General features: G+C 38.6%; 1 protein-coding gene across 1 annotated transcript in view; it reads left to right on the plus strand.

Annotated features, from left to right (window-relative positions):
- The window catches only part of CDON (cell adhesion associated, oncogene regulated), a 127,663-nt gene extending 100,580 nt beyond the window's left edge, over positions 1 to 27,083 (plus strand). The window contains 4 exon segments of the mRNA XM_043990730.1: positions 2,567 to 2,844; positions 5,087 to 5,166; positions 21,206 to 21,459; positions 23,930 to 27,083. Coding sequence (XP_043846665.1) covers positions 2,567 to 2,844; positions 5,087 to 5,166; positions 21,206 to 21,459; positions 23,930 to 24,093 — 776 coding nt within the window. The 3' untranslated portion in view covers positions 24,094 to 27,083.
- Positions 27,084 to 27,904: the final 821 nt, after the last annotated feature.

Genomic DNA, 27,904 nt, shown 5'->3' on the forward strand with positions numbered 1-27,904 from the left:
CCAGATTAGTGTGAAGTAACATTCCTTTTAATAAATAATTTTTAATTTTATTAAGTATTTCCTAACTATATGTAAAGCATTTTTAATAATAATTTTTAAATTTTGAGTTTTAAATTTTCTCTTGCCCCTCCCTCACTTCTTGAAAAGGCAGGTAATCTGATATAAGTTATAACATGTTTCTTTTAAGACATAGTAAAGCATTCAGTGAGGGTTTTTATAATAGTGTTGATGCTATGGAAGGGTTTCTCAGAAACCAAATGGGTCATGGGATATTCAGATGCCATTCTTTCAGGAAATATCTGTCTGGTTCTTGCTTTTGGTACATGTGCCATTAGAAAATAGAATTATGTATCATTTTCTTTTTAAATTTATTTATTTATTTATTTATTTATTGTGGAGCAATGAGGGTTAAGTGACTTGCCCAGGGTCACACAGCTAGTAAGTGTCAAGTGTCTGAGGTTGGATTTGAACTCAGGTACTCCTGAATCCAAGGTCCGTGCTTTATCCACTGCGCCACCTAGCTGCCCCCTAAATTTATTTCTTTAACAAAGGGAATAGGACATTTCTCTCATCTTGGATTTTTTTGTCTTTTCTCTAAATTAGTTACAATATTCTAGGAGTTGTGTAAATAGACTATTAGGAAATGGACAGATAATTTCCTCCTGGTGCCTAATTTATAACTATAAAACTTTTTTTCTCTTTTTTGAAAAATTTTAATTTTCCAATTAATATTTTTCAATTAACAAGTAATGTGGGACAGTTAGGTGGAGCAGTGGATAGAGCACTGACCCTGGAGTCAGGAGGACCTGAGTTCAAATCTAGCCTCAGATACTTGACAGTTTTACTAGCTGTGTGACCCTAGGAAAGTCACTTAACCCCAATTGCCTCACCAAAAAAAAAAAAAGTTAAATAGTGGGGGCAGGGTCATTGGGTCTCCCCAAAACCCATTATTTGGGGGCAGCTAGGTGGCGCAGTGGATAAAGCACTGGCCCCGGATTCAGGAGGACCTGAGTTCAAATTTGGCCTCAGACATTTGACACTTACTGGCTGTGTGGCCCTGAGCAAGTCACTTAACCCCCATTGCCCCGCAAAAACAAAAAACAAGGAATGTATTTTCTCTCCCATTCCTTTTCCGTCTCCCCACTGAACAATAAAAAAGGAAAACCCTCATAACAAATACACATCGTCAAGTGAAATGACTTTTCACATTGACAATAACTGTCTCATTCTGCGTTTTAAGTTCATCAGCTGTCTGGCAGGGTATCATACTTCATCTTTACTCCTCTGGAATCATGGTTTATCATTGCATTGATCAGAGTTCTCAAGGTTTTCAAAGTTTTTCTTCATAATGTTGTCATGTATAAATTGTTTTCCTAGTTCTTATCTTCACTCTGCATCAGTTCATAGAAATTCTGAAACTTCATTTTGTAATTAATTATGATTCAATAATATTCCATTATAATCATATACCACAGTTTGTTCAGCTATTTCCCAATAGTTTTCATTTTTTGCTTCTATGAAAAGAACTGCTACATTTTTTTTGGTAAATATGGGGAAGAGTCTGTTCTTAGTGGTGGTATTGCAACCTTAAAAGGTGTGCATGTTTTTGTGACTTTTTGGGTGTTATTCCAAATTGCTTTCCAGAATGGCTAACCCAATTTTCACAGCTCTACCAACAAAGTATTAATGTGCCTGTTTTCCCACAGCCCCTTTAATATTTGTCATTTCCATTTCTGTTATCATTGCCAAACTGATTGGTGTGAAGTAGAACCTCAGAGTTGTCTTAATTTGAATTTCTTTAATTATTACTGATTTAGAGAATTTTTTTCATGTGTTTATGGATACTTTGGATTTCTTCCTTTGAAAACTGGCTCTTGAAATACTTTGATTATCCATTGGGGTATGCTAAAAAAGCTTTAGAATGCTTATTTTGAAATTTATTCCCTAAAAATCTAAAGTCTTTATGCTGCATGCCAACTTATTACCAGACTGAAGTCTGTGTGAATTTAAGCATCTTTTCTCAGTATTTCTTTGAGTAGTTCCATATTCCACAGCTTGTGGCTTTTTCTTTTGAGCCTTTTAGGTAATTCTTCTTCTCATCAAGAATCTCAAAGTTGATTCAGGAGGATTCAGAGCTGCCTAGGGAGTATATAATGGAAATAACAGTGATGATTTGTTCAGTTTTGTCTCCCAAATAGTAGAGCTTTGAAGTAGTAGCTTATAGGGTACTATTTATTTTTAAGGTTTCCATTGTTTCTTTTATCATGGGGACATTAGATGCTAAGCAAAGAATAGGTTAGTTTTTGTATTCTAAATCAATCAGCAAATATTTATTGTGTCCGCCATTTGCTAGGCATTGTGGATACAAGTACAAAGAATGAAACAATCCTTTCTCACATGGAGTTAACATTCTAGGGGGGAGGAAGCAAGTATATATAAAATTTTATACAGCATAAATATAAAGTGAATAAATACAAATTCTGATTGGTTGCTCAGTTTCATCAATAAAACTTACTGATACCCCTTTCAACTTCTTACTTTTTCACCCCTCACATTCTCTTAACAGAATATGACCCACCAGGATACCTCTATCAGGGCTCAGATATGAATGGACCAGTGATGGAATATACCACTCTGCCTGGCACAAGCCGAATCAATGGCAGTGTCCATGGAAGCTTTATCAGCAATGGAACTCTCAGCAATGGCTGCCCACATCTCCACCATAAAGTTCCTAATGGACTCAATGGGATCGTGAATGGGAATGTAAATGGAGGACATTACCCTGGACACAACTCCCTTACCAGAACTCATGTGGAATATGAGCATCCTCACCACTTAGTGAATGTAAGAGACTTTCCACTTATAAGAAAAAGCCTTCTATGAACAGCAAGGTGCCAAGGTATAGAAAAAGGGTCGGCATATCTTTCTTTTGGCCATGAAAGCACTGTATGTTCCATGTTCCCTTCAGTGGAATGTATCATTAGTAGTGCCTTGATACAGGGTAGTCATCGTTTTCTCCTTTATAATTCTAATTTTAAATTCTTAGGTACAAGTTGTTATGAGTTAATTTATTTGTATTTAGTAGGTAACATTTCATCTAGAGCAACTCCACAGCATAGATTTTGGAGTTTATTCTTGACACTCAGCCAAAAATGTTATTGCACACAGACCAGGCTGATAAACATGTTTCACCTATGTTTTTCTCATTTCCTATCTAACATTATCATATCACACTCTTGAGTGAAATAGTTGTAAAGCTGCTTTCTTTTAGTGGTGTTTGATCTACTTTGGTATTGAAAATTTGAGTAAGATACATTATGCATGAGTAAGATACTTTATGAATTCTGGCTAAAGGTTCATTCTCTTTATTAGAAAATTAGATTTATTACATTGCCATGAGTCCATATTTTCCATTTTGTCAGAAAATTTATGACAGTTAATTGAACTAAGCATTGGTATATTTCCCATATTACTGTTTTAAGTGGAATAATGATGATTTTGTCATGAGGTGTACCAAGCAAAATTTTGAAGAGATACAAGTTGTTGTTTTTCTAACTTGAACAAAAAATAAAATTCTCTTTTAATGAGGCTTTGCTTTAAGCTTTGAAATTATATATTTGTTTAAATATCTTTTTAAAACAGCCTTTGCGTGCTATGGAAAAATGTTTAATTTGCCTAAATATATCTCGTTTCTGAAAGGGAATAGTGATTTCACTATTGCATGTGGAAACAAATGGTTTGTTTCCAGAATTACCAAATTTTTTGTAACTTTTTCTTCCTAATCAAAAACCACTGAAAATTGCCCAAGAAAACTGAAGACAGCATGAAAGTTTGAGGATCACATGCTGTTCCTATAAAGAAAAATGGAGCTATTGTCTGCTTTAGTAATTAAACCCAAGTAGTTTGGGTTTTTGGAAGAGTATGTTGCTACTTTTGTGGTAGTTACTACACTAGGTGTATTTCCTTAGAGGTTTGTATCTTTGATTCAAACTCTTTCATTTTCTTGGAGATTTTTTTACTTTTATTTTGTAAATTTTTACTTTTTCAGATACATATTAAATACATGGATTTATAAATTAATGGTGACTTGTGAGTGTAGTTATGTTCTCTGAAAAGAACATAAGATTATTCTCTCCCACATTTAAAAAAGGTAATCCCTGCTTCTGATTGATTGGAAGCCCTGTGCCTCAGAGAAATTTTGAGGGCTTTTATTCTACTTGGACTCTGATATTTCTGAGGCACGTAAAAATGAAAAGTATTGTGCTTGAACTTTTCCCAACCTTTAAGACTTGATTTGGGCAAAGTGTAATTCAGCCTCTTCCATTGTTTATCAGTGTCTGTTTGACTTTTTTGTCACAGAGCAGAATTCTAGCTCTAAGCTTAGCCCACTTCTTAGAAGCATTTCCCAGTCTTGCTGTTGTGAATGTCAAGTAAGCATTTCACAATGAGGTATGTGTTAATCTGGTTGTTTTGTTTAATTGCCAGGCAGTTTCTGCCAAAAGCAACACCAAAATATTACACTCCCCTTCAAGTCATTGCTGGCTAGGAATCTACTCCATCTGGAAAAATATAACGTATTTCAAAACTCACCATAGTCAAGGGAAACAACCTAATCATAATAATTATAGGAAAATGAAAATAGGTTTTATCTTGTGACATCAGATGAACAGGCTTTACACCCTCTCTCTCCCAGCTGGGATCACATGAAATTCTTTCATATATGATTAAAAAGTATAATATTCACTTTATGTAAAGTGCATATTAAATGTATTTTGGCCATATTGGATTCAAAGCAGGGAAGAGATAAGATCATATTCTTTCTACCTTGCGCTTATTTGCTTTTTTACAAGTATTTTTACAAAATACTTGGGAAATACTCCATTTAATTTGATGGAGTACTATTTTAGTATCATGTCACTTTGTAATATCTCAGCCGCAAAGACAGTGAAGCTGATTTTGTGTGATTACCGAGTATCATTGTTAAAATCTATCTTATGGTATAATCTATTTACCATAAACCTATTTTGTAGACGGGTTATTTGAGCTAATAACTTGTCATCTTCTTTTTCATGTCTTCCTTAACAAGAGCGGTGGAATGTATACAGCAGTGCCCCAGACCGACCCTTTGGAGTGTGTTAACTGCCGAAATTGTAGAAACAACAACAGGTGAGTGTGACTGTGTACACATAAGTATGCACATAGAGTCTAGAGTTTATTTTCCTTAAGGTGGAGACTTTTGAGTGATGAAGTCCTGACTCATTGTGTTTTTCTTTCCCTAAAATCCTAGTTTCATATGCCTCAATTTCTCTAGGAATAGTATGAGAATATTAATTTCTCTGTTATCAATAAGCTATTAAAGTTTTTATGTTAAAATGGTAATAAAAATATTATTATCTTTTTTCATCTAATACTGTCTTTTTTCCTATCTCACATATGTTTTGTGAATATAAGTGGATGTTTGGGCACTGGAATGTACTTGACTGTATTCCTCATAGTATACTGATGAAAGTTTTCTTACAGAATCACCTAAAGTAATGTTAGAATTTTCAAATGAACAACTTTAAGATAAATGATACCTTTTTACTTTATTTTCACTTTATTTGCTATGCAACTCCCATATTGATGAAAATGTTAACCTTGGTCAGGTTTCATTATCGCTCTCTCCAAGAGGATCACCAAATTTCTGTCCTACCAGAATTTTTACTGTACTTATGATGTAGGAAAGAAGTTTGCCATAAAGTATTTGGCAGTCTTGTTCTACAAAGATTTCTTGTAATGAAGCATTTGTAATAACTAGCACTTACAAAGCACTTTTACAAACACTCTCCCTTGTGATCTTTGTGATAGCTCTGGTAAGTACCACAAATATTATTATCCCTGTTTTACACACGAGGAACCATGCTCAGAGGTTTAGTGATTTGTGCACAGCCAGTAATTATCTGAGAGAGGATTCCAACCTACGTTTCTCCTAATCAAAAGTCCAATGCTTATTTAACTGTGCCACACTGTCCTCCTTATACTTCTGGAATGATTTACAGATATAAAAGTTGTCTCCGAGTTATAAAAATATTAAATTATGCCATTATCTTTAAAAAGTATTTTAATATATTTGCCTGCACATATTAGGGATAAAGGGAAGGGCCAAGGAGGCTTCATGGCTTATAATTTTATGATACCCGGTGGCCATTAGTGTTGTTGTTCAGTCATTTCAATTGTGTCTCGACTCTTCATGACCCCATTTGGCGTTTTCTTGGCAAAGATACTGAAGTGGTTTGTTAGTTCCTTCTCCAGCTCATTTTACAGATGAGAAAACTGAGGCAAATATGGTTAAGTGACTGAGGCCAGATTTGAACTCAGGTCTTCCTGACTCCAGGCCCAGTGCTCTATCCACTGCATCTGCCCCTGGCCATTAGTGTATATGCTCGTTTTTTATGTTGGCAAGATTCATCTGTCTGTATTGTTTTGTATTCTTTGGCATGCTCATTCATTATTTGGGTCTTTGATAGCTCTGGCATTTAAATCTTTAGTGATGTTATGTAGAATTGTGGCAAATCACATTTTCCTAATCCTATTTCAGGTTTTTGTCATTGTTCTAAGTTGGAACAGTATTAGACAGACAGACAGGAAAGAATAATAATAGTAATAATAATAACTACCATTTATATAATGCCTACTGTGTGCCAAGCAGTGTGCTAAGCACTTAACAAATCTCATTTGAGCCTCCCAATAACCTTGCTAAGTATGTGCTATTATTATCTGCATTATACAATTGAGGAAACTGAGGCATATAGAGGGTAAGTGATTTTCCCAGGATCACAAAGCTAGTAAATGTCTGAAGCTAGTTTTGCACTCAGCTCTTCCTTACTCCAAGCCTCATGTCTCCTGGCTACATGGTACCAAGCAAATGGTAGTTTAGTCATATTACTTAGTGACTATGTAAGAAGAAAAAATTCAAAACAGTGAATTTGTTTTAAAACCAATTTATAGTGGGGCAGCGAGGTGGTGCAGTGGATCAAGCACTGGTCCTGGATTCAGGAGGCCCTGAGTTCAAATCCGGCCTCAGACACTTGCCACTTACTGTGTGACCCTGGGTAAGTCACTTAACCTTCACTGCCCCACAAAACCAAAACAAAACAATTTATAGCTATATTGTTGTTCTTTATTCATTTTAATTTGGGATGTGATTACTTTATTACTTGGTGCACCTGAGCACCTACTATTTGTAAACAGATCTTTTTTTAATCCTCTTCCTTATTCCCTTTCTGCAGATTTTGACATTGTTGACCATTTCCTTTTAGATATTCTCTTTTCCCTTGACTTTAGAGACACTGATTTCTCTTGGTTTTCTTCCTGCCTCTCAGATTGCTCATGGGTTTGATCTCATCTCTCAACTGATACTGTTCCCTCCAAATGATCTCTGTTGCCATATCCAGTGGCCTTTACTTAATCCTCATATTTATTGACCTTACTTTGATGATGTTGACCACCCCCTCTACCTGATCACTTCCTCTTCCCCTGGGTTTGTGTAACAGCACCCTTTCTTCATTCTCCTCCCTGGCATTTAATTATTTCTTTTGAGTCTTCTTTATTGGATTATAATTAATGCCACATCCCCTGTATTTCTTTATTCTCCATAATCTCATTGGCTCCTTTGCTTTTAGTCATCATTTCAATGTATATGATGCTCAGATCTCTATAGTCAACCCTCATTTCTTTACTGAGTTCCACTTCCTCACCAACAGCTACTTATTGGACATTTCAGACTAGCTCTCCTGTAGGCAACTCAAATTCAGCATGTCCAAAACCAAATTTGTTACCTTACAGCAGGAATCTACCAATCTATTTGTGTTGAGGATACCACCTTCCTTCGAGTCAATCAGGCTCACAATTTTGAAGTCATCCAAGTCTTGTGGATTCTACCTCTGTAACATTTCTTATAACTGTTCCAGTCTGTACTCAACCAGGCCTTAAACCCAAATAACTCTGGCTCTCATTAATTCGCCAATAATAGGTCCCAGCCTGTTTGGCCATGGGTGGCTCAGAGTGGGTGTAAATAGCATTTGTTTATATTTTGGCCAGAGACCCTGATGGTCCATCCTTCTCCCCCCCCCCCACCCTTTTCTCTCTCTCTCTCTTTCTCTCTCTCTCTCTCTCTCTCTCACACACACACACACACACACACACACACACACACACACACACACACCCTCACCCCCCAAAGATTTGTGTGTTTTTCTTTCTTTTTGACTTCTTAAAAGAGGCTGCTCTTCACCTCTTTTCTTACCTAAGTCTTAATCACTGAATGTGTATTGCCTCAGGCAAACTGAAACCTGACCTTAGCTTAAAAAGGTCAAGGTCTCCCACTGCGTTGGGGTCATCTCCTTTCATCCTGATCTATATCTTGCCACTGGACCCAGATGGCTCTGGAGGAGACAGTGAGGTTGGTGACTTTGCACAGCCCTTCCTCACTTAAATCCAATTCACTGCAAGTCATGACATCACCTCCCTCAAGTCAGGATCCTCTTCAAATGAAGGACAAACAACTCAACCTGCCACCACCTCGGCTCAGACACTCATCACTTCTTGCCTGGATTATTGTGAGAGCCTCTTAATTGGTCTCCTTTCCTATAGTCTCTCCTTTCTTCAATCCGTCCTTCACACTGCTGTCAAAATGATATTCCCAACATATAAGTAGTCTAAATGTGCCATTCCCCTACTCCATAAATTCCAGTGGCTACTTGTCTGTTTGACCTTTAAAGTCCTTCCTATCCTGGGCCCACCCTAGTTTCCAGCCTTTTTATACATTCTTCCTCTTCATGTACTTCCAGTTATTCAATAGAAAGTTCTGTCTCTGTGCCCTAAAATGTTCTCCCTCCTCTCCTCTACCTTTTAGAATCTGTGGTGTCCTGTAAAGCTCAATTCAAATGCTGCATCCTATATGAAGCCTTTCCTAATCCTCCTAATGGACAGTGCCATCTCTCCCAAATTACCTTGTCCTTATTTTCTGTATACTTGCATATGTACACATTGTCTCCTGTGGGATATAAGCTCCTTGATGGCTGGGACTGTTTTATTTATGCCTTTGCCTTGCATAGTACCTGGCACATGGTAGGCAATAAAGGCTTGTCCTTTGATTAAAAAAAAAAAGTAGTTTTTTTCTTTCTACCTTCCTTTTCATTTTACGGCTCCTTTGATTAATTTGCAAGACTCCAAGCAAAAACATTATTACTTTTTATATTTGTTAGGTGTACTGCATCTCTGGCCAAGAATCTATCATTTCTCTATTTTATTTTGTTTTGTTTTGGGATTTTTTGCCGGGCATTGAGGGTTAAGTGACTTGCCCAGGGTCACACAGCTAGTAAGTGTCAAGTGTCCGAGGCTGGATTTGAACTCAGGTCCTCCTGAATCCAGGGCTGGTGCTTTATCCACTGTTCCACCTAGCTGCCCCCCATTCTTCTATTTTAAATTGTGGTACAGAAAACCATACACCTTTTTTTAAAATGTGTACCATTGTCTTAACTAGCTGTTCCCAAATCTCTTTCTCTTCCGAATCCCTTGACTTTAACAGGCAGCAGAAATGAAAACACCACCTTTGCCTTTAAGGTATCATTCTAATTTGGATGTTGGAAATTTAGGGCTAGGTAAAAAAGGAGAGTGCTGTCATGTGTCAGGGTGTGAGGTAGCTATGTTTAAACACAGAGATTTGGTCAGCACCATGGATGTGGCATATCTTTAAGGGATAGTTCTGTTTAGTTAATATGAATACTTATAAATAAATCCCTAAGAGGAATGTGCTATGACATATTTTCCCAGGGTATAATATACATGTAAATAGAGTTTGCAAATAACTCTCAGGAGCCAGAGGTTTAATAAATAACCTTTTTTGAGTTTGAAGACTTCCTTTGTTATTTTGGCAGCATGAGGGTTAATCAGAGCTTTTGTTTAAAAAAATAAATAAACAAAAGCCTGATGCTTCCATCACTAATCTCTTTCTTTTCTTACACCCTTCCCCCTTTCTTCTTTACCTCTCCCTTATCCTAGGAGGTAATAAAATAGTCCAGGACACCCAAGCTAAATTTCGTTTTTCAGCTGCATGGATGGTTGGGTTCATGGGATTGATGCTGGGTCTGGTCCCATTTAACATCGTCCTTGATAATCTAGAAAAGAAAGTAAACAGGACACTAATGAAATTCACAGATGATAACTGAATTGGGAGCTCCCATCAGGAAGGAGAAAGAAATTACATCAGGCTTCCTACAGAGATTAGAAAGGTACAGGAAATGACCAAGCAAAAATCAGCTTGGAAAAATGTATAGAATTCATCTGAGAAAAAGCAAGCAGCATTGCTGATAGTGAAAACAAAGCCCAAACAGACCTTCAAGAAAATAATGTCTTGGAAAACTTGGACAACAAATGATCTTCAAGTTTCTCTGTAATGGCAACCCCCCCCAAAATTATTCTTATTGCACTGGGTATATGTAAAAGAAACACATGTCAGTAAATCATTCGATAAACATTTATTTAGTACCTCCTACGTGTCAGTGTGCTAAGCACCAAGGATGCAAAGAAAGGCAAAGGTTACAGAGAATAAATAGGAAATAATCAACAGAACAGTGTCACTAGAATTAAGAGGAATTGGGAGGCAAAGATGAGGAGGGAGAGCATTCTATGCATGAGAAATAGCCAATGAAATACTTGGAATTGGAACTGGATATGGATCAAAAACTATGAGGAAGAGAATAAGGTACAGGAAGGGGGTGGTGGTGGTGAGCTTTAAACAACAAACAAAAGGATTTTTTATCCTGAAGGTGATAGGGAGCCACTGATGTTTATTGTGTAGGAGGGTAACAAAGTTGAACCTATACTTTAGAAAATCAGTTTGAGAGCTAAATTCAATATCTGGCTCCTAGTCATCTTCTATTCCCAAAATCCAGCCTTGGGGACTTCAACTTAACATGTTGATGTCCCCTTAAGTACCCTTGCTACCTAGCTCAAGTGCCACTTCCTTTAGCAGGTCTTTTTCCCTTCAGTGGGTTCATGTTCTCCCCTGTCCCCATCACTATATACTTATTTTGTATATATATACCTGATATTCTTACGTACAAACATATTGTATGTTCCCGTTAGAATATAAGCTTCCTGGAGGCAGCTAGGTGGCGCAGTGGATAAAGCATGAGCCCTGGATTCAGAAAGACCTGAGTTCAAATCCAGCTTCAGACACTTGACATTTACTAGCTGTGTGACCCTGGGCAAGTCACTTAACCCTCATTGCCCTGCAAAAAAACAAACAAACAATAAGAATATAAGCTTCCTGAAGTTAGGGATTGTCCCACTTTTGCATTTATATCCTCAACCCATGGCACAATATCTGGCATATAATAGGTAATTAAATAAACCTTCTTGGTTGAAATGCTTGTTAATTTCAATCAGCTCATATGACAGTTTTCATATAATATCTATAGGGAAAAGAAAAGAAAAGAAAACAAAACAAAACAAAAGCTACCCAATCAATCAACAAGTATTTATTAAGTGCCTGTAATGTGTACAGCTCTGTGCTTGGCATTGGGAATAAAAATACAAAGAATGAAACAATTATTACTCTCAGAGAGCTTACATTTGAATGAGGGATATAAGAAGTACATATTTAAAAAAACCAGATGTGTCTGTATTTGTATACATCTATTAGTACTAATATAAAGTTAGTCAGTACATGAATAAATAGATAAATGTGTGTGTGTGTGTGTGTGTATGTGAAATAGTTAAATACAAGGTAGGTTGTGGGGCATTTGAAGGCATCAGGTAAGGCTTCATGCAGAAGATTGTGTCTGCAGTACATCTTAAAGCAAGAGAGGGATTCTGTATGGTGCAGGTAAGAGGGGTGGGTATTCCAACAATGGGAGACAGCATCATCACGACTGCCTTCTTACCCTAGATGTAACTTTATCCTTGTAACGATCTCTTCCGATTGGCAAGTTCCCATATGGAACCTCCATTTGAGAAAATGCCTAGGCCAGACTTTTATACCTTACCCTGATGTGTGTACTTTTCCCCAACCTTCATGTTTCCTTTCCCATTTATGTATTGTCTTCTTCCATTAAAACGTAAGACTCTTGAGGATAAGAACTATCCTTTTGCTTGCAATTTATATTCTGGGTACTTAACATAGTGAAAGTTCTTAAGTGTTCTATCCTATCTAAGGAAAGTTACTCTGGCTGCAGGGTATAGGATGGTCTTGAATAGAAGAAACAATATAGGAATACTATTTTGGAGCCTACTATAATAATCTAGATGAGGGGTGATGAGAACCTGAATTAAGGTGGTAGGTAGTTGTGTGAGTAGCAAAAAGGGGTTGTATGAAAGAGATGATATGGAGATGGGAACAGCAAAATTTGGCAACTAATGGTGTGTATATAGAGTGCAGAAATGTGAGGAATCCAGCATAATGCTAAGATTTTGAACCTGAGACACTGGAAAGGTGGTGATGCCTTCAACAACAATAGGGAAGTTTGGAAGAAAGGTGTTTTGGGGGAAAGAGAATTAATTCAATTTTAGATGTGTGGGTTTAAGATATCTCCAAGATATTAAATTTGAAATAAAGAATTGAGAATATACTCACGGGGGCAGCTAGGTGGTGCAGTGGATAAAGCACTGGCCCTGGATTAAGGAGTACCTGAGTTCAAATCCAGCCTCAGACATTTGACACTTACTAGCTGTGTGACCCTGGGCAAGTCACTTAACCCTCGTTGCCCCACAAAAAAAAAAAAGAGAGAGAGAGAGAGAGAATATACTCAGTAAAGAAGTAATAAATATACAATGTTTTATTAGGTGTCAAGGACTTAGATAGATGCATGGTCCATACCCTGAAAAGAATTTGTCATTTGACAGGGGAGATGTCATAGATAAGTTTGAAATTGTCTGTATGCTTAATAATGATAGCTGTTCAGTAAATCCTTATTTTCACTGTATTTTCAACCATGGATTACTTGATGCAGAAAAGAATTAAGAGTTGTAAGTGTAGTTTGTCGAGAATATCTAATGCTATCCTTGAGCAAGTACTAAAGTGCTTCATGTAGATTCTCTAATTTCATAGTTGATGATCCTGACAAGGAATGACACAAAAATTTCTGTTTAGAGGATAGGAAGCATTTTCCAATTTAGCATGAAGCCCTAATAGAATTTGAGTCATTTTACTGCCTTGCAGGCAGTAAAACAGACCTCCCCTATTTACTGAGTAGTATTTTGAGCCCAGTGACTAACCACCTGAATTCTTGTTTAAAAAAAACCCAAAACTCAATTTTTTTTGTCTGTGGCAAGATGCATGGGTTTCAGTTTTTCCAATTTTGTATAATTTAGGATTATCGTGAATCATTTCTTTGAACCAGAACCACTTTGAAGAAAACCCCCTCCTATAAGACCAGTAACCCAGTGACTGCTCAGGCTAAAGGGCCTTCACAAACTATTTGTAAACTGTTTGCTGTGGGAATAACTTTTTGAACACAGATGTGATAGGTTATGCAGAATGTGTGTATGATTCATTCTTATTATTTATTTATTTGGTTCTTTCAGGCTATCATAAGTGTAATATTTTGGTAATTATGTGGTTGTTCTTAGAAAATAAGGACTTTTTCAGGCCTTTCATTGATTGAAATTAGCAATGTTGTTGTACTCAGGTTGTACTTAAATTTTTAAAAAAGTTAACCATATATATTCAAAACATAATATTTTTGTTCCTTTAGTAAATTAAATCCTTCTATGTCTAAATCTAATATGTGACCTACAGATATAATCATTTTGTACTGATACATTAACACAATTGAAATTGAATTTAAAAGGGACTTGGTTTGTTTCACATTATTTAAGTAAATTAATGTGTATTTGAGTGCCTATATGATATATTTAAAGCTCAGGAAATGGAATGATTTGAAATCCATTTTTATTTAATATATTGAAAATTGAGTTGAAGTTGTTTAAAATGTGAGTCAGATTATCCAGAGAAAATACTTGAAAACTGTCTATTATTTAAAGGAACAGTACTCTCATTCCAAAGGGGAGAAAGCAATTATACCAGAAGATGGTACATATGAGTTGGACTTCACTTCACTGTTGCTACATATGTGGATAATTTCATTTAAAATTTCTATATATTATGGGTTTTATAAAATCATTTTGCTACATATAAACTCTTTTACAAAATACTTTCCATGCATTGTAGTTTCCCAAGAGCTTTCAAGTCTTGTCCAGTCATTTTTAATTCTAGACAGTTAAACTTCAGCTTTATTACCTGACAAGAATATTTTATAACCAAGCCTTACACTATCCTCGGACTTCATTTTAAAATCTCCAATATGGTCCTTTGTTTTTAATGCAAGAGCGAATCAGGAAGATTAAAAGCATCCCATTATCAGGTGAGTCCTTGTTATTCTGTTGAAATGTCAAAAATTTTAGCTTTCATTAATGGTAGACCTTTTAAAAGACATAATTTAACCTAAATATCCACTTTTTCAGATGGCTACACTGATTTCCCAGACATCTTTAAAATTGTGGCAAGTATACTTACTTATTACTTAATTAAAACTTCCCTTTATGATAGATATTTTTGTGGCTGTATTTAGGTTCACATCTTCTTAGTTCCTCCCTATATCTTTATGTTTCCTCTATTGAAAAGAAACAAATAGACTGTTGCATAAACAAGTGGTTCATTCTGTATCTTTAGCACTTTATAAAACACTAATTGTTAGGAAGGTTTTTCATATTAAAAGTCTAAAGCTGCTTTTTTTTTTTTTCGCAGCTTCCACCCACTTCTCTGAGTTCTGCCCTCTGCAGCCAAGTAGAATATGTCTAGTTCTTCCTATCTATGGTAGAGGTGCTGTCTTTTGCCTCTTTTTGTATCCTGGTATGTAGTAGGTACTTAGTAAATGTTGACTGACTGATCATAGCTCTTAAAATACCTGTTATGTCCCCCTACCTCTACCTCATTGTCTCTTCTCCAGGCTGATATCTTCAGTCCCTTCTCATAAGGCAGGATCTCAAAATGTTCACTATCCTGAGTGCTTTCCCCTAGGACACTGTCAAGTTTTTCAATATCCTCCCTAAAATCTGGTATCCAGAGCTGAACACTAAAGCTATGAGCTATTTTTTCAGGTGGACAAGTTTCTAGGCCCAGCTCTCTTTTTTTGTACTTGCAAAGTTGAGCCTATGTCAGACTTTTCATTTGTCTATATTAAGTTTAATCTTGCTAGATTTGGCACACCATTGTACTGATGACTTTGGAATCCCAACTTGGGAATCAGCATGTTGACTATCGACCCTACATCCCTATCCTCCATCTAGGCCAGTGATTCACAAATTTTTGTGTGTGTATGAAACAAACAGCAAGGATGTAAAACCCATAGCACAACACACCAGAATGTGGCCAGAACCAGATTAAAATATAATTGGGAAATATTTGACAAAATAAATGAAAATACAATAAAACATTACGTTGACACATGGTTTTCTCAGTCAGTATGTGGCTCACTTTGATCCTTATGTATGGTTTAGTGACCCAGTTTCCATTTGAGTTTGGTACCACTGTCATACCAGTCAGAAAATTCATACAGATAATTGCAAGTATAAGTTGATGAACGCTTAGCTGAAACTAGTTTGCCAGACAATACTTGTTGAGCACTAAGTTATAGATAAAATCTTAAATAGCATAGGGTGCAGCAGATAAGCATGTGTCCCTGAGGCACTCAACTCCAGACGCCTTCTAAGCTGACATCCAGTCATTAATGATTACTCTTTGAATTCAGATAGTCAAGGAATTCTGAAACCACCAAACTCTGTGATCATCTAGCCTACATGTCTCCCTTGTCTACATCATTCCCTGATTTATCAATCTACTAACTATATCAAAAAAGAAAATAAAGTTAGTCCTACACCATTTGTTTGTCTCCACTAATAATTTTCACCCAGGGTATGCTTAGGCAGAATTCAAGTAGTGTTGTGCCATAGCCCTAGTTTCATCTAGGCCAGTGAAAACGCAAGGCACAAATCCCATCAAGTTTACCATCCTTTAGCCCATTCCATTTTGGGACATCTACACTTATCTTCATTCTTTGGCTTGAATTCCTTTCTGGAAATGTATGGTAAATTCCATTCTCCAAATGCACAATGCTTACAAGACCCTACTCTGGGTAGCTAGAAGCCCTTCTTTGAGGAGGAGGATTCAGCAAAAGTTTGCCCATGCTTTCAATTTGAGCTGATGCAAATGGTAGCTTGTCTGTTTTTTTCCTATTAGCTTATTTCTTTGCAATCTTTTACTGGTGATTTAGTGATATCTGGTGTAGTTTACTTTTACCAGAGAGTCAAGCTTATACATTCTTTTTCTTTTCATTGCTTTTAGAATATATAATTAAGGAAAAGGGTTAAGAAGGGTTAAGTAGTTTGTCCAGGATTGCACAGCTAGTTAGTATCAGAGCCAGGGCTGGATTCCAGATCCCCTGACCACATACTGTCCACTGCCTTATTTGTCACCTCAAAAACAGAAATTTCAGCTTTCTGATTTGGAAACCTTATAGTGAGTTATAAATCAGTAATGTAGGCAGAGAATCATATTGGGCCACTCATAGAAACAGGTGGTTGTGAAATTGTTCCAAATCTTTTCCTACTTATCAAATTTTGTATACAAAACCACATGCATGGTATGTAATAAGGCCAAAAAAAAGCGCCAAACAAACCTGTCTTTGGTCTTAAGGAACTCGGAGTCTAATGAGGGAGACAACATACAAACAATTATCTATAAAATTATATGTACAGGATAAATTGGAGATAATCAGCAGAGGGCAAAGCTCCTTAGAGAAGGTGGGATTTTAGCTAGGACTTAAAGCCAGGGAGGCTAGGGGAGAGAGAATCCCAGGCATGAGGGACAGCCAGTGCAAGTGCCTGGAGTTGGGAGATGAGTGAAAGGAATGTTAACCAAAAACATCATCACAAGTCCATGAGACATTGTGTTGCAACTAGATTTATTACAAGAGAAATGAACATGCATGTGGAACCCTAAGCCAGGGCAAAGTGTTTGTAATACAAACAGAAGCTTGCATGTTTATGAAACTGCAACAAAGAGAAGAGAAATGGGAATCTCTGCCTAAATGGGAGTGGCAGGGGAGGAGAAATCATGAATAATTAAGATGGCAGAACTCATATTCTTTACCTTCTGGAACTGCTAGACATCTATAAGGGCACCAACTGCACAAGTAGTTTCTAGTCTAGTGCAGACTGATACCTATCTTGATTCCCAGGGACACACAGAGAGTCCAGTTTGGGGGGGGGGGGGGCAAACAAAAATTATGTCAGCTCAGGAGGGGCTTTGTCCTTGACACATTCAAGACCTCCTGCATACTCTGGATCCAGTGTTTCTGGAAAATATGACAATTTAAAAAAAACAAGTTCAGGGAACCCCTTCACGTTCCTTAATGGGAACAAATAGCAAGGAAACCAGTCAGTGGATTGTAGATTGGACAGGGGGTAGAAGGAAGATAAGGTATAAAGAGACTTGAAAGGGGGCAGCTAGGTGGCGCAGTGGATAGAGCACCAGCCCTGGAGTCAGTAGGACCTGAGTTCAAATCCGGCCTCAGACACTTAACACGTACTAGCTGTGTGACCCTGGGCAAGTCACTTAACCCCAATTGCCTCAAAAACAAAAAAAAAGAGAGAGACTCGAAAGATAGGAGGGAGCAGGATTTGAAGCAGTTTGAATATCAAGTTGAGGATTTTATATTTGACCCAAGAGATAATAGGGAGCCACTGGAATTTATTGAATGGGGGTTGTGGGTTGGGGAAGAGAGTTGATGTGGTCAGTTCTGCACTTAAGGTCAGTTTGACAGCTGACTGGAGAATGCACTAGAGGGGAGAGACTTGTGACAGACCGAGGTGATGTGACTTGTCGTGGGTAACACAGGTTGTACCTGAGGCTGGGTTTGAAATCAGGTCTTCCTGACTCGAGGCCCAGTGTTCTCTTTTTTTTTCTTTTCTTCTTTAGGCAATGGGGGTTAAGTGACTTGCCCACAGTCACACAGCTAGTAAGTGTCAAGTGTCTGAGGTCAGATTTGAACTCAGGTACTCCTGAATCCAGGGCCAATGCTTTAACCACTGCGCCATCTAGCTGCCCCCCCAGTGTTCTCTTCATTGCACAATTGAGCATAGTGTGGCAAGTGGTTTGGAAGGCATAGGAAGACCTATTAGGAGGCCTTTAGGTTAGTCTTGGGTGGTAGCCATGAGACATGGGAAGAGTGGAACTATTCAAATAAAGTGTGGAGGCAGAAGCAATAAGATTTGTTGATTGATCAGATAGGAGAAGTGAGGGAGAGAAGTATAGAACATGAGAGACTAGAAACACTGGCAAATGGTGAAGTCAGGGAGAGGAGTAGATAGTTGGGGAAGAACAATAAATACAGACAACTGGTTTGGGGAAAACTGCCAGCTTTTCATCTCTGGATGAAAATGTAGTGTAAGTAGATATTGGGATTAGCTTCAGGCCCTCAGGTCACATTTAAATCTGGTGTGGATTTTTATTGTGTGTTTAGAAATTAAAATTGCAGCCATCCTACTTTGCACTAAAATCCTATTCTATATACAAGTGCCTGACAAAATTTTTGTATTTCAGACAACTCGCCTGAGTTCCTGGATTCCATTAAAGTGTGTGGTGAGTGTGTTTTTTACTTGAATTAAATTTGGAATTTTTAATTAAGAACTTGGTTTACTGACAAATATCTCATTTGTTTTTCAGGTCTAGGAATCTTCTCCATACTTCCCATTTGCTGCTCTCATAACTTGGACTAATCTCATTTGCCCAGATTCACTTCCTCTTATTTTTCATGTGCCTCAGGGACATGTTGGAGGGGAAGAAATCTGAGGATTCCTCATTTTTCTTCTCTCCTGGCCCTGGCTCCAACATGTCACTAGTGTATCCTGTGTTTTTCATTTCACATGCCCAAGTCAAAACAAAATATACTGGGGGCAGCTAGGTGGTGCAGTGCATAAAGCTCCGGCCCTGGATTCAGAAGGACCTGAGTTCAAATCCGACCTCAGACACTTGACACTTACTAGCTGTGTGACCTTGGGCAAGTCACTTAACCTTCATTGCCCCGCCAAAAAAAAAAAAAAGTACTGAAACAGTTCTCTGCATTGCCCCAAATTCCACCTCTGCCTCCATTTATAAGAGCATCAAACACAGTCCTTTAGGGAAAGGCAACAGAAAAAAAGGCCAGAGCTGAAGTGGCAACTCAACAGTCTTCTAGTAAAACTCAGTAATTAATTCTGCCAAAAATGAACTGAAAACAATTTCAATTGACAAGTGTCTTCCAAGGGGTTTCAGTGTATTTTTGTTGCTTCTTCTTCCATATCTTTTTTGTTATCAGAGATTATGTGCTCCCTGGCATCTCATTATGCCCTGACCAATGGCTGATCCTTCTTCCTTATATATGGTATTTGAAAGAAATGCCAAGGGGCAGCTAGGTGGTGCAGTGGATAGAGCACCGGCCCTGGATTCAGGAGTACCTGAGTTCAAATCCGGCCTCAGACACTTAACACTTACTAGCTGTGTGACCCTGGGCAAGTCACTTAACCCCAATTGCCTCACTTAAAAAAAAAAAAAGAAAGAAAGAAAGAAAGAAATGCCAAGACTAAAGTGGAGGGAGAATTGGTGCATGGTTTCTTGTTTGCAGATGATTGCACACTCAATGCAGCCTCTGAGGCTAAACAAAGTATGGATCGATTCTCTGCTGCTTGGGCTAATTTTAACCTAACAACACCAAGAAAATACAGGTTCTCCACCAGCCAGCACCACACCATCCATAATGGAACCATCAGTTACAGCAAGTGGAGACGTTTTGAATACTGTAGATAAGTCCACTTACCTTGACAGTACACTTTCCAGGGATGTACACATTGATAATGAGGTTGATAGACACGTTGCCAGAGCTGGCTCAGTGTTTGGAAGGCTCCGAAGGAAAGTGTAGAAGGGAAGAGGTATTAGATTGACTACCAGACTGAAGGTCTGCAGAGTTGTTGTGCTGACCTTATTGTTGTACGCCTGTGAAACCTGAACAGTTCTACCAATGCCATGCCAGGAAACTGAATCTCTTCCACTTGAATTGTCTTAGGAAGATTCTGAAGATCACCTGGCAGGATAAGCTACCAGATACTGAGGTCCTTTCTCAAGCTAAACTGCCCAGTATTCAAACTCTACTGCAGAGAGCCCAACCAGAATGGGCTGGTCACATTGTTCAAATGCCTAAAAGACTATTTTACAGAGAACTCCCACAAGGCAAGCACTCACATGGAGGTCAGAAGAAGGGATACAAGGACACTCTCAAGGTCTCCAAGAAGAGCTTTAGAATTGATTGCATAACATGGGAGACACACACAGGACAACCCAGCATGGTGTGCTCTCATTGGAGAAGGTGCTGTGCTCTTTGAGAAAAGCAGAATTGAAGTAGCTCAAATCAAACTCAAGATGGTAGAGAATCCACCTCAAATGTTCACGTGGTCTGTTTGTGCCTGACCTGTGATAGAGCATTCTGAGCTTGTATTGGTCCGATCAGCCATAGTTGGACACGATGTAACTTGACTTTAACATAGTGATGTCATATTGGTCTTCTCTGAGAACTAAGGAGAACAACCAATTGAAAGTAGTGAGTTTTATCAACAAATTTTCAACATACATCTTCCATTTCTCACACCTGTTTGATACCAGTGCATCTGTTGAACTGAGGCAAAGAGTGCGTTTGTGACAAGCTATTAGAAGCTTCCAAATGCTGTTGGGGTATTACTGACTCATTTGATTATTGACTTCAGCCAGAATTTTTGACTGCTTGGTGTCTCAAATCATGAATGTTTCTGCTTTTGTAACTAATAGTCCAGTGCTGTAATTATTCAGTTCCAACCTGCCTTAATTTCATAGTGTCATAGATTAGAGCCCAAAGGAATGCCAGAGGCTATCTGGTCAATTCATCCTCATTTTACAGATGAGGAAACTGAGGCCTAGCAAGGTAGGGTGATTTGCCTCATTTCACACAGGTAGTAAATGGCAAAGCCGCCTTGATTTCACCCTGGCCAGCTTCACTGTACCCTTCCTCTTTTGTATACTGTTACGCATAGAAAATATCTTCACTATAGGTTGGGTTGGACACAACTCTAATTCTTTGCCCTAAATTAAACATTTTAGGTGTTTCACCAAAACCAATGGCACTTTCAGCAACAGTCCCCTTCCCGTGATCCCGATGGTAGCACCTTATCAACCAGATAGTTTAGAGATGAAGCCCCTGAGTCACATGATGGTACCCATGTGCCTAGCTTCCACAGCTCCAGAATGTGGCGAATTACCTGAGGAGGTCATCAAGGACAAATTGGCACCAGCAACCACCCAACATCCTTGCTGTCAGGAAAACATGAAGCAGATTGACTCAGACTGCACAGAAGGTAAGCAGAATTCAACAGAACAGGGAAGCAAATTTTGGATTTGGGGATGGAGCCTCCTGTAACCATTTTTTTCTTTTTCTTTTTTTTTTTTTTAAGTGAGGCAATTGGGGTTAAGTGACTTGCCCAGGGTCACACAGCTAGTACGTGTTAAGTGTCTGAGGCCGGATTTGAACTCAGGTACTCCTGACTTCAGGGCCGGTGCGCTATCCACTGCACCACCTAGTTGCCCCGTCCTGTAACCATTCTTGGACATAGGTAGCTATGTACCAGAAACTTACTTCTGATTGGAACGGGGCATACTTTCAGTGATAGAATTCTTTATCCTTTATAAATACCTCCCAAAGGACTAGGGCTATCAAGTACTCTTGTCAAAGATAATGGCAAAAAATGATTGCTAAAAACTCCATTATTATTCATTCCCTTCTAGTTGGGGTGTGATCTCATAAGATCACAAGTACTAAACTTAAATAGACTCCAGTTGCTATCTGAACCAGAATTCATGGGAGAAGGCTGATGGTGTGAATTGCTTCTGCTTCTGTAACCTTTCTTAAAGGTATTTAACTTGAGGCTTTTTAAGATTATGCCCTCAGAAAGTTGGTATTTCTTTTTAATCCCCACCCAATTCAATCACTCAACAAATGTCTATTTCTTTAAGTCTCTTGTGTGCTAAGCACTGGATACAGAGCAAAAGCAAAACAAAGCAACTCCAAAAAAATCAATCCTTGCCTCTAAGGAACTTACATATTAATGAGGGAAACATGATTGTAAATAAATAGTATAGGGGCAGCTAGGTGGCACAGTGAATAGAGCACCAGCCCTGGATTCAGGAGGACCTGAGTTCAAATCTTACCTCAGACACTTGACACTTACTAGCTGTGTGACCCTGGGAAAGTCACATAACCCTCATTCCCCAGCCAGAAAAAAACCAAAAACGTAAATAAATAGTATATACAGGATATCAGCAGAGTGCATGGAAAGGAACCATGGAGGGGAAGACTTTCTACAGGAGCTTGTGTTTGAAGGAATCTAGGGATTCAGGGAGCTAGAATTTGAGAGGAGAGCATTCCAGGCCCTCGAGAAATCCAGTATGAGAGCTCAGAAATACAAGGTGGTATGTCATGTGCAAGGACAGCAATGATGCTGGCCTGGCAGAACCGCTGTAGAGTGTGTGCAAGGGAGTAATGTGTAAGAAAACCGAGAAAGTCGTAAGGTCGTAACTTCAAATGCCAAGCAAATGAGCTTATATTTGATGCTAAAGGTAATAGGGAGACCCTGGAGTTTTGAATGGGGTGACATGGTCAGCTTTTCACTTTAGGAAAATCCCTGGCAGCTGTATGGAGGGTGGGTTAGAGTAGGAAGAGAGTTGAGACCGTGAACCTTATTTTAAGGCTGTTACCATAGTAGGAGTCACGAAAGGCTTATCTTAGGAGGTATCAATGTAAATAGCAAGAAAGGGACATATACAGGAGATTTTATGAAAGCAAGAAACAATAGGATTTGCCAATGAATCGCATATATGGGAAGTTTGAGAGAGAGGGGACAAGGATAGCACTGAGGGTACAAACCTGGGTGTCTGGGAGGATGATGGTAACCTAAACAGTAATTAGGAAGTTCAAAATAAGGTGAGCAGGGAAGGATTGGGGGAAATAATGAATTCTGTTTTGCTTGTATTGAATTTGAGATGCCAGTGCAACAGTCCAGTTCAAAGTGTCCAGTAAGTAGTGGAGATGAGGGACTGGAGCTTAGGAAAAAGACTAGGGCAAACATATCGATCTGGTAAACATCAGAATTGAAATGGTTGTTGCACCCATGGGAACTGGTGAAATTGACAAGTGAGAGGGAGAGTAGAGAAAGGTAGACCCTTAGACCATTGCCCACAGGTAATGGACATGATATGGGAAAAGATTTAGCAAAGGAGACTGAGAAGGAGTTTTCAGGCAGGTTGGAGATACAAACTAAGAAAAAGGAGGATCCTAAAAACCCAGAGAGAAGGAAGTATGCAGAATGAGCAGCTGATCAACCATAGCAAGTGCTGCAGTGAGGATTGAGAGAAGACCATTAAGCTCGGTGATGAAGAGAGCAGTTTCACTTTAATGATAAGAAGCTAGATTGGAGAGAGCTTTGAAGAAAGGAAAAGAAGTGGTATTTTTGTAGACAGCTTTTTCAAGGAGATTATCAGAAAAGAGATGGTAGGATCTAGTTGGGGGAGACCTGGGTGTGTTTTTAGGCAAAACAGAAGGAACTAGTAGATAAGGAGACACTGAAGATTAGAAAAAGTGGGTTCGATACCAGGGTTGATCATCTGTAGAAGATAGGAGGGGTTAAGATTAGCCATTTTAAATGGCCATGCTTGAGCTGATAATCCAACTCTCATATTCCTTCATTTGTTACTCTTAAGTTGCATTAGTGAGAGAGCCTTGAAGAATTTGCCTTTGTCATTTCATACTTCTATAGCTCCTTTGCCTTTCAGGAGACAGCTGTCTACATTCTGAAACCGAGAATCACATTTTGAGTTGGAGCTCCCTTATTTTGCCATCTCTTTCAAGGGACTGTAGTGAAAAGACAGCCTGGTCTTCAGCTGATATTACTGTAGACAACACTTCAAGGGACCTTCAGCAATCCCAGGAAACCTGAATGTGTGCAAGCGACTTTGTTCCAACTTCAAGCCAGTAACTGCACAACATGGGCATGGGAAGGGACTACAGGAAAGACATTAATTCAAAACAGAGACAAAGTTATTATTTATTTTCTTGTAGTAGTAATGTCATTTGAATGTATCTTAAAATGTTTGCCTTTTTATATTATTTATGCCTTGAAAAATTCCCTTCCTCATCCCTTTCTCCCTTACAGTACAAAGTGGTGTTGTTCTGTATAGTTTTAAAAGAATCTAAAAGCCAATGGAATCATCCCATATTTTCCAATAACCTTAATTATGGGAGGACTCTATCTGTAGAGAATCTTGACTTTTGGCAGTTAGAGCCAAAGGGCAATTGCACAGGCATTTTGAAGTTTGCTGCCAGTCACATTGTTGTCAAATGGAGAGCTGTCTGGTTGGTGTGGTCTTTTTGCAGCAAGATCTGAGGACATTTTTATGTCAGTCACAGTTTAATGTTTTACAAGGGGATGCCTTGACCTGACAGATCTGACTTACATGAGCTGTGAGAGCGCTGATCACCCAGGTATTGGAATAATGAGTTAACTTGCTCTCTGTAGTTGAACACAAGTTTGGATGCACTTTCTACAATACAATAACAGTATTGGCATCCAAAAACAGGCCAGGAGGGACAATAACCCTCTTAATATACTTTAATAGACAGTAAGATACAAGGTCCCCCCCCCCAAAACAAAATCGGTTGCCATTCTGAAAGGGTAGGAAGAAAACCAAACTTTACAAAGTGAATTTGAGAAAAGACCATACATTTAAAGAGGAGGAGGGAGAACTGCAGCTCATATCCGAGGAGGGGGAGCATGTGGATTGTAGCCAGGGTGTACCACATGATCTAAAAAGGGGCATTTTCCAACTTGCTTAGCATGGCCAATTGCCTAGAAGATACGGGTTTTTAAAGAAAACAGGTATCAGGAACCAGCATTTTTGGTGAGGTATATGTAGAAGACAAGGGTGCAGGTGGTTTGTTACTTCCTGCCCATTCTTTAAAGATATCATCATAGTAATACACAACCATCTAGAGCTTTAGCTAACAAGGCCTGTTAATCTCAGTTACTGTTGCCCTTGGGTAATGGGGACAAGTACAGCTGCCTTTGAGAGACTTCACTTAAAAAAGAGAAGATCAGTGATAAGTGTGTTTAATAGCAAACTTGAGTCAAGCTTTTATGGGATGTTGTTCCTGGTTTAAGTTGCCTATCCCTTGGGGTGTGGGGGTGGGATGGGAAGCAGAAGGTGCTCTGTTCAGCTAAGTTGAATTAAGTCGTGTCGTTTTAGTGCCATAAGGGAGGGGAAAGAATCTAGTTCCCCTGAAATGACAACATATATAAACACAGTAATGTGTTAAATGTCTGTCTATACAAATGTATAGATTTATAGAAATGTCCAGATATTTTATAAGTAGAAGCTCCAGTGAAAATGTTTTGTTTGACCTTGTTCACTATGCAAGAGTTTATTCCAGTAGAAAATAGTTGATCGCAGTTTCATGGTAGGGTGCTGGGGACATTGCTGGACAAACAGGTTCTATATTCCAGATGTCCATGTCTGCAGTATGCTGGATTCATTCTTCATGGTCCTCAGATTCATTTAGCTTTGGTGGGGGATGGGCACTTCTTGTGCCTAGCTGGGGACAACCTCCTACAACACGGAGCATGAAAACAAGCCCTGTGTTTTCAAATGACGCTGGTGTGGTCTTGTCAGAGTAGGATATTAGAGGGTTGCCAGAGGGCCAAGTGCTTGTTGGCAGCCATTCAGAAAACTAGAAGTGGGTTAGCATGAGCCTTGGGTCATAAACTGCTTTAAAAGAGTTAAGTTTGGAGATGGGATTTGCCCACAAGGAAGAGAGCGCTTGACCCTACCTTGTTAGCACAATCTCATCGTGGACTGTTTTATTTATGTTATTAGTAACACTGTTTTAAGTGTTGTCCTTTCTATGGTATTTTATTTATAAAAAATATATATTATATATATATATATATATAATAATTGCCTTTATGTTTAGGAGTTGTGAGTTCTAACCAACCAGTGGACCATTGTGAGCCTGTAAATCCTGCACAGCTCCCAAAATGACTGGGAGCAATCTATTATATTCACTTCTACCTTAGTACCATTTCACCAGGAAATAAGATGATACAGTATAGAGGTCATTGTCTTTGGCACTGTTGGCCAAAATTTATAAAAGATCTGGTTGGACTGTTTGCTGCCGCCTCTGTTTTCTTTGGCCCTTGTTGTTCCCATCTGAGGCCTTGATTTTATCAACAAAAGCACTGCTTTGTATCCTCTATTGGTAGAGCTGTATTCCCTTTTACCTAGTTGTTTGCTGCTCATTCCTTGCACGTTACTGAAAATTAGATTCTCTCTTGTATACTTTTTTATATGTACTGTTAGGTCTTGAAAATATTGTACCATCTATTCCCAGAGTCCTTTTTCTGTTCATTTTGATTTTATATTTGAATATTTAACTCCATGTTCTCTCCATTATTCCTTCCACTCAAAGTATCATTTGTATCATTTCCTGGTGAATACACTGCAAATTATATGAGTATGGTTTACATACTGAATCTGGTAGCAGGTACTGTGCAGGAGACAGGTTAATAGCAAATAATGACTTTGATCATGGCTTTTTGGAAAGCCTTTCAACATGGGTTATATTCTTGACACTATGGAGACTGTAAGGACCTATACATGGAATCCTGGTTGATCCCTTGTCACAAATCCACTCAAGCTACAGTACTGCCTAGAAGAGAAATTTTATATTTGAGTTTCACCTGTCTTGCTGTCTTTGAAAGCAATGACTTTGAGGTGCATGTTTTGTATCATATAGAAAAGTATGTTATATTTTCCTAAAAAAACAACAAAAAGTTGTAATATTGTTTTTGAAATTGTACATAGTTTAAAAGATGTAGTTTTGGCAGGTGGATTGTGGTATTGTTTTTCATTGTTGGTATGATTTACATTAAAGAGGTGGCTGCTTTGATAACACTCCTTGAGCCGCAGAGTCAAGCCAGCTGAGCTGTTGCTACCTCTGTGTTGTGTTTGAGATGTACTGAATGGCCTCTCCTATCCCCAGACTATCTCCTTGTTGACCTCCAATTAGTTCTTGCAGCTCCTTCCCACCATTAGAATTACTGTTTGGGGTTAACATAGAGTCTCCATCCAGAAAGGCCATGAAATAATAGAAGTCTCATCCCTGAGCAAAGGCAGTTAGTTTATCATTTCTGATTGAAAAACCGAGTACAAACTACAAGACAGTTAAATGGAAAATGTCTTGAGCCAAATCCCTGTGTGTCTGAGGGGGGCAGATGAGAATGAACATAGCCACTGTATTTGTTTGTTCGTTTTGCTTTTTTTTGTGTTTTTGTTGTTGTTGTTGTTGCTGGGGCAATGGGGGTTAAGTGACTTGCCCAGGGTCACACAGCTAGTAAGTGCCAAGTGTCTGAGGCCGGATTTGAACTCAGGTCCTCCTGAATTCAGGGCCAGTGCTTTATTCACTGCGCCACCTAACTGCCCCCCACATAGCCACTGTAACATGAGGGTTAAAGAAAGTGAGTGATAAAGCAGAGGTCAGAGTCACATCAAACACAAATGTCACCTTTTCCATAATTTGTCCTGAGTCCAGCCCCTGTACAGACTCTTTGAAAACAAACCATTGTGTTTAAAAAAAAAAAAAGCCAGAAGGGTGCCTCTCTTAACCCAAAAAACATAGGATTTTGTTTGCTTGGTTGGGGGTGGGGGCAGAATATGTTGGGGAGCACTTTTCACTAGTATGCTTTTTTTCCCCCA

The sequence above is a fragment of the Dromiciops gliroides genome, chromosome 3 (genome assembly GCF_019393635.1).
Source record: "Dromiciops gliroides isolate mDroGli1 chromosome 3, mDroGli1.pri, whole genome shotgun sequence".
Taxonomy (NCBI): Eukaryota; Metazoa; Chordata; class Mammalia; order Microbiotheria; family Microbiotheriidae; genus Dromiciops; species Dromiciops gliroides.